This window comes from Ornithodoros turicata, chromosome 2 (assembly GCF_037126465.1).
Source record: "Ornithodoros turicata isolate Travis chromosome 2, ASM3712646v1, whole genome shotgun sequence".
NCBI lineage: Eukaryota > Metazoa > Arthropoda > Arachnida > Ixodida > Argasidae > Ornithodoros > Ornithodoros turicata.
The window spans coordinates 24,459,875-24,472,833 of NC_088202.1; the positions used below are offsets into that span (position 1 = coordinate 24,459,875).

At 45.2% G+C, this 12,959-nt stretch overlaps 1 protein-coding gene across 2 annotated transcripts in view; it reads right to left on the reverse strand.

Moving 5' to 3' along the window:
* Nucleotides 1–11,935: 11,935 nt before the first annotated feature.
* The window catches only part of LOC135383233 (phospholipid scramblase 2-like), a 58,656-nt gene continuing 57,632 nt past the window's right edge, over nt 11,936–12,959 (reverse strand). For both annotated transcript variants that reach the window (XM_064612779.1, XM_064612778.1), the window contains one exon: nt 11,936–12,235. In XM_064612779.1, coding sequence (XP_064468849.1) covers nt 12,203–12,235 — 33 coding nt within the window. In that variant the 3' untranslated portion in view covers nt 11,936–12,202. The remainder of the gene's footprint in view (nt 12,236–12,959) is intronic.

Here is a 12,959-nt window from a genome sequence, read left to right on the forward strand (position 1 = left end):
CGCAGCGGTTCAGCGTTGAGCTTCGACTGCGCCAATATGTGGTATCGTAACCCTTTATTCCAGAGCCTATACAAAATAATCCTTCTTCGTCGTTGCCCGAACTAGAATGTTCTTGCCACGTCGCGCTCGAGCCGAGCCAGCAAATCGTCTTCTTTCACTTCACTCATACAACACAACACAACAATATTACCGATGGCTTCTGAGTGAAGTGATTTTTGAACAGTGATATCAGTTCATCGTACGGCGTGTCGAATCAATTGGCTGTCGAAACAAGGGACCGAACTATTCCGAATGTCTTAACACCACAAACGGCCAGCACCATCAGCTGCGCTGGTGCTGGTAGCACCATTCCGTAGAAAGTTGTATGCCGCAAAGGCTCCCTTTGCCTCAAAGGTGTTAATCACACTGTTGGGAGGATAGATAATTCGTTATAGCCACCTATGGCAGTCATTTTGGTATAATTACGCACTTATTTTAAACTTGGCGACTTTTAGCGACTTTCCCCCCAAGTTTGGTGAGACTTGCGACTTTTTTCAACCAAATTTAGCGACAAGCGGAGAAAAATTGCAATTGGAATTGGAAGAGGGGGATTGTAGGTTAAATATTGTGAGAGAAAAAGAAAGGGAGATTATGAATTCAACAAATGTTAAATAGAGGATTGTAAACGAGAAAGAGTCGTATGACAGCAAGGACTGGAAGCTCATTCCCACAGGTTCCTCCACTATGGATACGTAACTCAAATGAATTTGAAACTTGAAAAGGACTGCAATCTTGTAGCACGTGGAATTTGATGCAGAACCGGGTATTAAAGGAGAACGGAGGAGGCATGGATTTCAAGCTCTCTAAAAACTGCTCGTATTCCGTGAAATGGCCGACCAAAAGCATACACGACAAATATTGTGGCTCAAAAAGGTTCCACTGCAACACAATTTAAGTGTAAAAAGCGCAGCCGCGGCGGTAGGTTTCCGGAATCCATCTCCAGGCCACCAGTGTTGCCACACCTACAGATTTACCATGAGATCTACACAGTAAATCTTTTTGCACCCTTTAGGGTGTAAAAGGGGTGTAATTTGCGGATAACACCCCACTTTTTTCAGTTACACCCTTCGCTACACCCTTGTCAAGCTACAAGGGTGTTTCATGGGTGTAAAATGGGTGTACATTAGAAACACACCCTTGTAACACCCTAAAAACACCTTATGACTGTGTTACTGTCTGCGGATGTCCGAATTCCCATGTTTGTTGCAACCCGCATTTCGATACCGGGAATGGGATTGAGGGGGGAAATATAAGTTTATTCTCAACAAAAGGAAAAACAAAAGAGGAGGGAAAGGATTGAAGCTTTTGAACATATTCATAGCTAAGGCTGCCGTCATGTAGTATATGTGGACTCTGAGGGTTCTGTGACGTGATGCGTACCTCCAAAATCAGGGTTCCGTTATCGATGCCAGTTTATCTGCGCTGACTGTCTTATATGCTTGTTCCATGAAAATTTCGTACTAATTCACCCGTAGAATGAGTATCCTATAATCAGGACCGCCCGCACGAGCGTCGGTAGCTCAGTCGGTAACGTGTTGGCTTGCCGTTCTCAGGGTCGCTGGTTCGATCCGGGTATATGACACGAGGTGAAATTTCTTCCAGCATCGGTGTCGGATATGGGCTATGCATGTCGGTGCATCAGGTGGTCGAAATGCAGCATAATGCACTAGGCTGTCATCTATTATTATTATTCCATACTGAAAGGGTGTTTTTCCGAAATAACACCCTTTCGAAGGGTGTTCAGGAACACCCTTAAAGGTGTTCGCCATGGGAAAGCTCAAAAAACACCCTTAAGGGTGTAAAAAGTTTTACTGTGTACCTACGTTTTGAAAAATCTACAGAGGTTTCTGCAAATTTCGTGATCTTTTGCTCCAACGAATGCGGCACTCGAGCCAGTGTTTTGCATCAGTGCACAACGATGACAAAACATCAGCAGAGCGCGGGAAAGAGTGTTTCGCCGATTATTCTTGCGAATATTTTCAGCAGGTAATTTGGAATTTGGTGAAAACGAAGCAAAGAAACAGCCTCTCAACGACCACGATAACTGGCCTCCTGCACACAATAAAGGAGTCAGCGGTTCCAAAACTGTTGCGTCAAGCTGCTTGACTTTCGCCGCTGAAGAGGATTTGATCTGTCGATCACGAAATTTGTGGGGCCCGCCGCAGGAGAAGGACGTCTACAGCGACTGTACCATTGGCGAGCCTCAACGCTAAAACAGTTTTCTTTAGTGTTTGTGTGCGCGTTACCAGTTTGCCTCAGACACTTGAAATGAAACCACAGCGTTTATAATTTGCGTCACGCATGTACGCTTTCATTATATCTGTGGAAATAATATATCAAGCTTTATTGTTTTTGTTTTGTTATTGTATTTGGTTTGTTGCCATAGCGATTCTCGCTCAGCACTGTGATGATGGAACCAGCGAGAGAAATGTTCAAACTACACGCGATGCGTTATTCTTGCATTGAAGCGCGACAGCTGATGTGAATACACATGTCTATCTATTAAAATCTTCGTGCAGTGACACTTTTTTTGTGATTGTAGCAGACTTCAGTATGCGACATCGCAAACCGAAAGCGAAAGGTCCAGAGCGTTCGATTCACTAAAAAGAGTCACTTTGCCCATCACTAAACTACGCAACAGACGACGCTCAGACCTCCGCCGTGTCGATGACCAACCCCGCCTGACTCAAATGAGTGCTCCGCGATCCCTCCTCTGAGTGGATACAGGCGATCCGTCATATCGTGACGCGCGTTCTATAGGCTTGTCAGGTGGCCTCCGCAGAAGGGCGGAGAGCTTCACGCGAGCAGGGGAATTAAACAATTAAACGTCAGCTGCTGGCGCAATATCTTCGCTAGAACAGCATTTATTGTCTAAACACATAATACATTAGTGACACATTTGAACGCGGTCAATGAGTTAACTTATTTCTCTCCATATTCCGTGTTTCTTTAAGGAGCAGTAAAGTGATATCCAACATCGCGAAAAACAGTTGTCATCTTGTAAAGCAGTATGTGAAAATCGTTCCCACAAAATATTTCTGCCTAAAGTTTTTTAACCGCGGCGCGGTTCATTTCCCAAATCGCTGCCGCGGCGACATGTCGGAGCGTTCCAACTAAAACCACACCCACTCTAGTATGACGTTTGTGGTACAGAGCCCCCTCATTTGTTGGTAGAAAAAAACGTTGGCTAGGCACATCGCGAGCTGTTTCTTCTTGACTACTATTCGCTATATGATTCATACCACAATTTTGTGAAAAACAAAGCATATATGTAGCCCGGCAAAATAAGATTACGATCACAAGATTGACTTCTGTGCAATCTTTCGTTGCACGTATACAACTGGGGAGCTACGTACGTGCATGTGCGCCATTCACAGCGAGATTACTTCCGAGGCGTTTGCTGTAGGGCGTCTCGCCGACGGATTCGCTAATTCCCAGCCATGGTAAAGTCTGTTTAATCTGTGGTGTACCTGCCTACACCAGCGAACTGTGTGGCCGTATAGCTCACCAGCGCGGAGTCCAGGGTTGTGTGACTAAGAAAGACAACGCCTGACTATCGCTTGCACAAGGTTCCACCGAATGAGCCAGGAAGCAAGATGCTCGTTTTAATTCAACGTCACCATAAAAAGCCGAATACAAACCTTCGAATATGCAGTCTATACTTCAGCGAGAGCGATTATCAATCACCGCCGAGCGTTTCTTTTCTTCTCTTTTTTTTTTTTTTTTTTTTTTGTCGTACGTCAACGATGGAACCAGCAGATATTTCGCCGCTCGGTCGGCATAGTGGTGCATCTGCCGCACGTACAGACATGTCCACGTACACGCACGCCCACACCAGTTATCACGTCACGGTGGCGTCGCTGAAGATCCTTCTGGAGCGACAGCACGGTACACAGTACCAGTACTGCACCGGGAAAAGGCCCAAGACACACTCGCTGTTCATAAAACTTACAGTAGCAGAAAGCAAGCAATTGCGGCGTTAGTGTGGCGCACCTGTTAGACATTGAACCAACTGTGCGGTGTAAACGGTCAGCCAGGCTGCACACTGTCGGGAAGCACTGGGGTACTGCTGTATGACGCACAGTCAGATACCACTCGTTCTTCCCGTGGAGTCAGCGGTTCCAAAACGTCGAGGTCGTGTCGTTGACAGCCTTTGAATCATCCGTTTCTGACATCACGCAGCCGGAGAACGCCTAGCGTCTCCCAAGCGGTAGAAGACGCTCCGGCGTAAGCGGTGTTGCTCACCTCGATCATGTGATCCCAGGTCCAATGAGGAGCGTCCCTACCATACATGAAACATGATGGCGCGTGTGGCAGCGCTGATCACGCGTCTCTCGTGAAGGCGAAGGAGGGTGTCTCCCTCACGGGAGATTCAGGGGCTATTGCAGGCGTCCCAATTTCACTACGGTTGTACTAATTATGGGCAAACTGTTTTCGGACGCCAACACACCATACCGGCCGAAGACATAAACGAAGTTGTGTTATATAGACTGGTCCTCTAACGTAAAATTCCAAGTACATCCGATCATTCGTACTTGAAGTAAAGTACAAAGTATTAGCGAAGTCGAGTACATGTAGTTTGTATCTTTCAGTTCAGTGGTGAAAGAGATAGAAATCAATTCTATTTTGAATAGCATCCTTGGCTAGAGCTTCTTAACGAAGCATGGTCAGTTCCCTTCTTACTGATGAATATGAAACGAAACAGAATAATCTGCATTAGCACTCGCACAGCAATCAGCTGTGCTTGTACAAAATGTTATCATTTCCTGAAATATGTATCTGCGTATATACAGACCAAGAGGGCATAATTTCAGACAAAAGGGAGACGAGCCAGTAGGTCGGGACTGTGCATCCTCCAGCCTTTCGCATAGTCTCCTGACAAATCACAGGAGTTCTAAGAAAAATAAGAAACGAGCAGGAAGATGCAACCAAAACGTCCTGCTTAAGTTTCTGTTTTTCAGGATAAAGTTATCTATGTTACAACATAAAGAGCGTAGAAGGTGAAAGGAAAGCACGTGTGCTTTCCGGTCTATCCTCTTTTGCATTCGTAAAAAACAATCACCAATTGCAAAATAGTATGATAATTACACTGACAACCGATTGGAACGGTCGGAAGAGACCAATAAAATCATGGATTGTGAACAAAAAAAATAATCAAGGGTAAGCCCGTGAACATTGTGTTTTCATCCTCTAAATTCGCCCTACCTGACATAAAACACCAGGTTCCGCTGTGCTCCTTTTGTGTGTGTGTGTGTGCATTAGCAGTTGATTTGAATACTTTGTGGGAATGCACCAGAAAGATTACTTAAAGAAGCTGTAAAGTGAAATTTGACCCCCCTGTTTCTGTGTGCGGCCTGGTAGTGTTTGCCTGTGTGATGCCTCACGTAGAGCCTAAGCACTCAAAGCGCGTTAATTATTACACAGCATAAATTAGAAAAATTAAATCGGACGGTAGGTTGCGCCCCGCAACAGGTAGAAAAGTCATAATGGGAGTACTCCCGTCACGTGATACCTAAGTAATACACAATGAACTTATGACCGGCTACTAATCCCCAATAAACACTACTTTTAGAATCACAAGAATTACTGCGACAATTCTTCGAAGTATCGAAGAAACAGTATCCCAAAATACTGTCAGCACGGTCAGCGCCCTCTATTTGCTCTCCTCCCAACCATATAACCCGGTGACAGCGTGTATTGCGGCCGTGCGAGGTTTGTGTACGCAAAAAAGTTCATTTCCTGCCGAAATTGAACAAAGCTTCCCCTGACAGCGATGCCAGGTATCTACTGTAATGTTCGGGGATACACCAAGTGTGCTCTTTCGAAAATAGACGTTATGTACCACAAGATTCAAACGGAAAATGCACGGAAACGAAAGTTGTCGTAAGCGCTTGGTCAAGACATTCGTAAGCCACGCCGTATTTGCTCAACCCATTTCTCTGACGAGTCGAACGGAATGGTAGCAGCGGACGGTCGAAAACTTCTCAAACGGACCACAGTCCCGACACCAGTGTTTCACCTTGTGACGTCTGTCGATGCGAACACCAGTGCACACGAGGTATGTATTTACCGATACACTGTAATGATACATATATGTGGTTCACTTCAAATTCGAATTGATTTTTGTGATGCCTACGCTGCGCAATGTACCAAACGCACTATCCCCCTCCCCCGGGGAGCCCTGAGCTCTCGCAGGAGAATATAAGTGTTAAATAAATTATGCGCTATAGATACTGATCGTATTCTTCATTCATATCATCGACACAGGCTTCCATCGTGACTGACAAGAATGTGAAACTCGGAAGTAAAAGCGTGCAAACGCATGATTTACCGTCAACACCTCTCAATCTTTATCCAGTGATGAATTCAACACCTATTGTCCATACACACCCATGCTCACAGGTGGATCAAGCTCTTGTTTTGTTTAACATTTTAACTTCTGCACTCCTTGTAGGTGCATGATATGACAATATCTGCACCACTGGTGGAACGAGCTGTTGAGTCATTCTGGAAATCTGAAGACAACAGTTTTGAGTGGCCTGCTGATGCAAGTTTGCGGATACTAAAAACTCTTCTACTTTGCAGTGTTGTGCCCTCTGCTTCACCAGACCAGAAGTAGTACATCAAATGCGCATCATATTCAGAACTTCTGGTGCATCTCACAAAGTGTGCACAGATGTTCGCGTTACGCTTCCCACCACAAAAGGCGAGTGCCCAAGTGAACACAATTTATCTTGGAAACGTCAGCCAGAAGTGAACAAGATGGCTGCGGGGAACATCTTGCTGTCCTGCACAATCCTTTTCAATGGGACCAGTGCAGCCAAGGTGTGAATTCATAGCGCCTTATGTTTTCACAGATTCAAATGACACCTTGTAGTATTTGCTGTTGACCAGGTTCCTTGGTTACTCGAGCTGATTATTATTAATGTCACCTCCACAGACCTCATCTACAACACCTATCAGAAAGGTCGCAGGCTCCCTTTCGCGACACATGTAGGATTATCAGAACGCACGGCCATAAGAGACTGAAACATTCAAATAACCTTACTGAAACACAAGCTTTCGAATAGAGTCCGTCTTTCATTAGGTATGATACAGACAAACATGGTACAGATATGTATACTGATGTACATTAGAGAAAGGGAACAAAGGAGGTAGAGGGGAGGAAATCCAAATTCTTGTTAGAAAGTACTGAGGGCACGAAAAAATAATACAAAACAAGGCACACAGGCTTTGCGTAGTTGAATTTTCTGTTACACTAATTTTATCTGCAACAATGACATAAAAGGTACAAGTAGTGACAGGTAAAAACAAGAATCTTGTACAATTGCAATATGCAATTGCCATGCTCGGGAATGCTTAGTGACCGTGTAGTCCACAAGGGGAAACGACATGGTAGAAAGCGCACGAAGACACGGACTAGCAGAAGACGACAAGACCAGCGCGACTCACAACTCAATTTTAATGTCAGCAAAATACACAATCGCGTACATGGCGACGCCACCTACGGAAGCGACAGCCTCAATCAGGGTCATCCCAAACAGAGATACGTGGCCTCCATGTGCTGCTATCAAGGAAGAAAATCTCCCTCTCCGATAATGTTACCAACGCCTGACTGTCCCACTTCACACCCATCTTACTGATAGCATAGGCCTCTACCCAAGCAGCACAATGTACTGACAGTCGATTGCAATAGGGGTGGACGGTATGTATCTTATCAATGTTCTTCAGCTTCACGAGCCTGTTCAAGGCCTTCCACCTACCCGTCCACCCCTATTGCACTCGACTTTCAGTACATTGTGCTGCTTGGGTACTATTTCTCTAGTCAAGGCATTAGATGACACAGCAACAACTACATTGTCTTGAAAAATCGGGTTGCACCCACATCTACTACAATGCAGCGCAAGATGACCAGAGGGTGTGCCACCCAAGGATGAAGCATGCTCTCTGAGCCTTATATTGACGCACCGACCCGTCTGGCCTATATAACTGAGGGTCCGAAGTTGGGGAAGTCCCCAACTTCGTATTAACCCCAATACGTTCCCCCACCTTCTTTAGGTTATGAGACACAGAGTGAACATACTTGTCGTCCCGTATGTTCACTCTGTGTCTCAAACCTAAAGCAGGTGGGGGAATGTTTTGGGGTTAATGCGCTGTTGTCAGCTCCCTTTAAGCTGAGCAGGTTATCGGCGATTGTCAAGTCTCCTGCACGGAAGCCTATATGAAGACACGTTATGCAATGCACACACGATGTGCGCGATTGTGTCTTTTGGTCATATTAAAATTGAGGTGTGAGTTGCGCTGGTGTTGTCGTCTTCTGCTAGTCCGTGTCGTTGTGCGCTTTCTACCATGTCGTTTGCTTACCAACTAGCCCAACGTTGTTTGTTATTGCAGTCCACAAGAGGATCTTCTAGTTCCAATTCTGAGGAAAATGCAGAGCTTCTCTTAGCATGTAGAGAAGTACGAGCTTACGTATACAAATGAGCTGTCATTCAGGAAACAGTGTATACAAGCTTCGATATAATGTGTTAGGTTTGACCTGGCATACTTTCAACATCCATGACAGCCATGTTTCGATATAAAGAGCATAGGGAAGACACCTAGCCATGACCATATCTTTTCTTTACAGAGGATGTAGATCTGAGTAAAACACCGACAATTTGCAAAGATGTAAGCTACAGTGAAATAGTAGTAATCTGCATAAAGCCTGAGCCCGCACCAATGACTGCAACTGGACTGCTATGAGGGAGAACATGGAAAATTTATATTAAGAAATTGAGAATGTGTTGCAAAGATGGATGTGCACAGAAAAGGACTAAATGTTTTTGTCAACGATAGGGATGCCTCTGAAGAGAAGTATCTGTTGATGCCATTGGGCATGACCCCACCTGAGGTCTTCTTATACTGATAAAGTCATGAACTCGAGATGTTTTATAGGCAAGGTGATAGCCTATGTTCTCTTTGAACTTATGAACTGGAACGTGTTTGTGGCAAACACCTGTGTACTGAACAGAACAAAAAAAGCATTCATACATTGCGTTACTAGTTGGTGCGAGGTAGCACTTGCAAATTGACATGAACACAGTATGGGGATGTTCTCCTCCATTGTTTGCTTGTTTACTGCTATCACTTGTATGCTCATTCATAAACACAGTGATCGATAAAGCAACATTACAAGCTTTGATGTCTGTAGAATGTATTTTACTGTGCAGTGTCTGTCTGGTTATTCCAGAAGGGTATATGGCAGACCTCTATTGTGCATGAAAGGGATACTGTTGTGATCAAGCAGTGTTCACGACCAAACCATCAAGTGAACTACTGTCAAGATTGGAGGCATTCAATGCTGCCTACAAGCAACTGAAAGAAAAGTGAGAGCTTCACCTCAGTGAAAGCGAATAAACATACAAATGGCCAGGCAGCACCTACTGCATCACACGTCAAAAAGGCAAAAACCTTTCTATGCTTCAGAGGGAAAGTTTTCCCTTATGGCGTGTACAGCACATGCTCCGAGGACTTTTCTCCAGTGCTTTCCTAATGGTCCCCAGAGCCACGTGGTAAACTGTTTGTAGGTAACGTACCGAGACTTCCTGCATGTACCATGGACAGCATAAAATTATGATATGTAACTTTACTAATAACAAACCGAAGGTACACTTGAGTGAACTCACTTGTTCACTTTGCTGTTCCTGATAACAGCATGCGCGTCGCTTCCTCTCACGTACAGCGGGATACCTGGAGCAACTCTGTCTTCAGCCAGAGTATTTCAAAGTACAGATTTCATGAAATGTAACCACTGCGCTGCTTCAGTAACGTCTCATTTCGCGACAAGAAAGGCATTCTTCTGCCGTCGGCATCGGCACGCATTTGCCGCAAGAACACCTGAACCGAAAGAGCAATGCCATATTTCCGCTGCGAGGTTCTCAACATTTTCATTACACATGAAGAGTGTTTCCCACGACGGCCAGGTGATTGCGGTAATTCATCCTCCGTCGGCGACTCTGCGGATGATGTCGTGTCATGCTGCGTCTGCCGCGTGCACTTGTAAGAAGAAAAGTTTCGTGGGCGTGACTGGTGGTCTATCGCAAGCTCGAGGGCATTCAAGTTAGGAAAAATCGACATCACACGACGTAGACCACAAAGCAACATTACGTCTTCGCCACAGATCGGGAGGCGGATCAGAAAGGCGAGACTAGCCGTATCCGACACGAGCCAACCCAGTGTTGTTTCTGAGGGAGTACTGAGCTTTGCGCTCGAATGCAATCTTTGAAATTCGATTACTCAAAGAAGGAAGCCGAAGAAGAAAGGGATTCAAAAAGAAATATTTCGTAACTGAGATGTACTCTTCCTAGGCTTTCATAAAATCATAAGATAACCCCGGGCTGAAATTCACTTTACAGTTCCTTTAAGTAAAGTACGATCTACATACTTACTTGAAATATACTGAACATGGCCGACAACGGCATGCAGTCTCGCCACCACCACCACCGTCTAAAACTATCACCACTATGGGGAGCTGCCGAGACCTTGTAGCTGCCTTACCCGCGACATCAGCTCTCGCGCCAATACCCCCAGGCTACTCCGCAGAGCAAGATCGCAACTTTCACTAATGCGGCAACGCCGGCACCCCGTCAAAGCCGATTTTCTGCCGGCGACGACCTATGTCTGCTGAAGCACATTAGAGATTGAAATTTGAAAGCATATAATCGCTTGCTTACCATATAAATAACGGTTCCGGTCTTATTCAGAGCCATTCACAAAAACACCAGCAATTCTGAAGGTCAGCACTCTTTACAGCAATAGCCTCAAATCAGAATTCCTGTCTTGTAATTTTTTGGCCCAAATCGACTTGAAATTGCTCTGTGACGTAATTGTCCCATCCTACAGTTGGCAATACAAGGCTGTAAGGCTACAAATATTACATCCTGAGCTGATCCGCTGCACTTCGTGTTTTGAATGCTTTGAATAGTTTTGAATACCGCTCGTTGTGCTTGTAGCGTTTGAGCCCTAGGCTATCTTATGGCCGTGTAGGAGAATTTAGATGTGAACAAACACTGAATATAAAATTAAGCACAATTCCTCTATCTACGCCCTTTATCAAGCACTGGAAAAACTGAAAGAAAACTTTCAACCTTCCCTGTACACCAATTATCTCTAGCGTGGCTATTGTTTAACAGCAAAATCAATTTGTACGCAAGGCTTTACAGACTACCAGTGCGAGTCATGCTTTTAGTACGTCTGTGCCTATGAGAAAGTGTCGAAGCACACCAGATACAGCCAGCTTCTTCGCCTGAAACCAGTATTTGCTGAAGTGTTGCAACTTCTCTAATGCAAAGTGCACGCTGGACTGAGGCTATCCTACGTCTATCATAATCCCTGGATGCAGTAACCCTCGGCGCGAGCGGTATCTTCTTTGGACGTACTGCTATTAATGCTTCAGCGTCACTTTTGGACAGCCGCAAAAGTTCGTGGGAAGCGAAATTCAGTCAGCTATCGAAAACTGCTTTCGTGCGATGAAAGTCCATGTGCCAAGCTGTGAATGATGTTTGACACTTGCTTGCAAGTACATGCGACGGTTGCTATGCGAGGAGGATAAGACTTCCCGGTTCTGCTACAGCACTCGTACTCGCTATTAAATTATAGGCGCGACCGCTACAGGGCGCTTCAGTACCAGGAACCACCGGCAAGATCAGTGAGGACATAGCAGTATACTCAAACTCTACTAGTCGAGACTAAGTGATCCTCGAGGTCCTCAATCTTCGTCAACACATTGTTCGTCACCGACACTATAGAAAACCACCGAAGAACGTCTCAACAATAGCATAAAAAAAGAAATTGAAGCCTGCAGTGGAATATGCGAGATGCCTCCTCAGACAGACGAAGAAAAAAAGTATTTTCGTTTGTGATGCCCAATAGCTTTCTTTATTGAATATTGCAACAATTTAAAATACATAGACGAGTTTTACCGAGTGCGGTCGAAGTACATATTTTGCATTATTTGAAACCGTGTGAAGTATTCATTTTCCTTCACTGTTGCCGGCATGCGGTCAAGAATCAGCGCCAGTACGTACATCATCCGGACATCATAAGCCACGCTGCTCCAGTTGGCATGAAACCAGCTGATTTGATGTTCACGTCATGTGGAATCCGTCGCGGTGTTACTTCCTTACTTCGATGTATCTTCGAAAAACATATAGTCCTGCATGAAAGCAGAGGAAGTGCACGGTTAGCAGGGTACGCAAATAAATCTATCCCAAGTGCATTGAATGCTGGAACAAGGGAATACATTATAGAAGAACAGCTGAACTGGTCTATTCGGCATGTGCGTAGCGCAGCCATCATCAGTGCCGCAGAATAGGCTATCTTACACGCAACAGCACCGCGAGTGGCCGGGGCAAAGTATTGGGGATATTTAACAGTGTGCCCGGCCAGTCGGTCAACCGATAGTTTCAGTATGATGGACTAGTTTGAGCGGCTAACGCTTGTTTGCCGCGTGTTTTATTACAGCTGCCAAAGACGAAGTCGAATAAAGCAGCTGGCGGCCGTGTTGGGTGCCGAAATACACAAACACGTCGTTTTAAATGTGCACTTCGCACGTGCAATCCAACACGGAGAAGCAGACGAGGCTGCTTTGGCCATCAAGTTACCCACAGTGCCTTGCGCGGCTCACTTGAGGGTGCGCGCAACTTCGTGAAATCGTCTTCTCAGGAAATGTCTTCGAGAGGAAACACAGCCACCCTTCCCTTGTGTCCACACGTGCTGCATTAATTATTTATCGAATCATTGTTTCACTTTTCGCCGTGTTGGATATAATTTATTATCAGCACAGTAAATTACACGTAAATTCGCGCGGTTCGAAACTGACGCGCGGAAATGCTTATGATCGTCATCTCCGTATAAGAGAATTAAGACGACATTCGGCC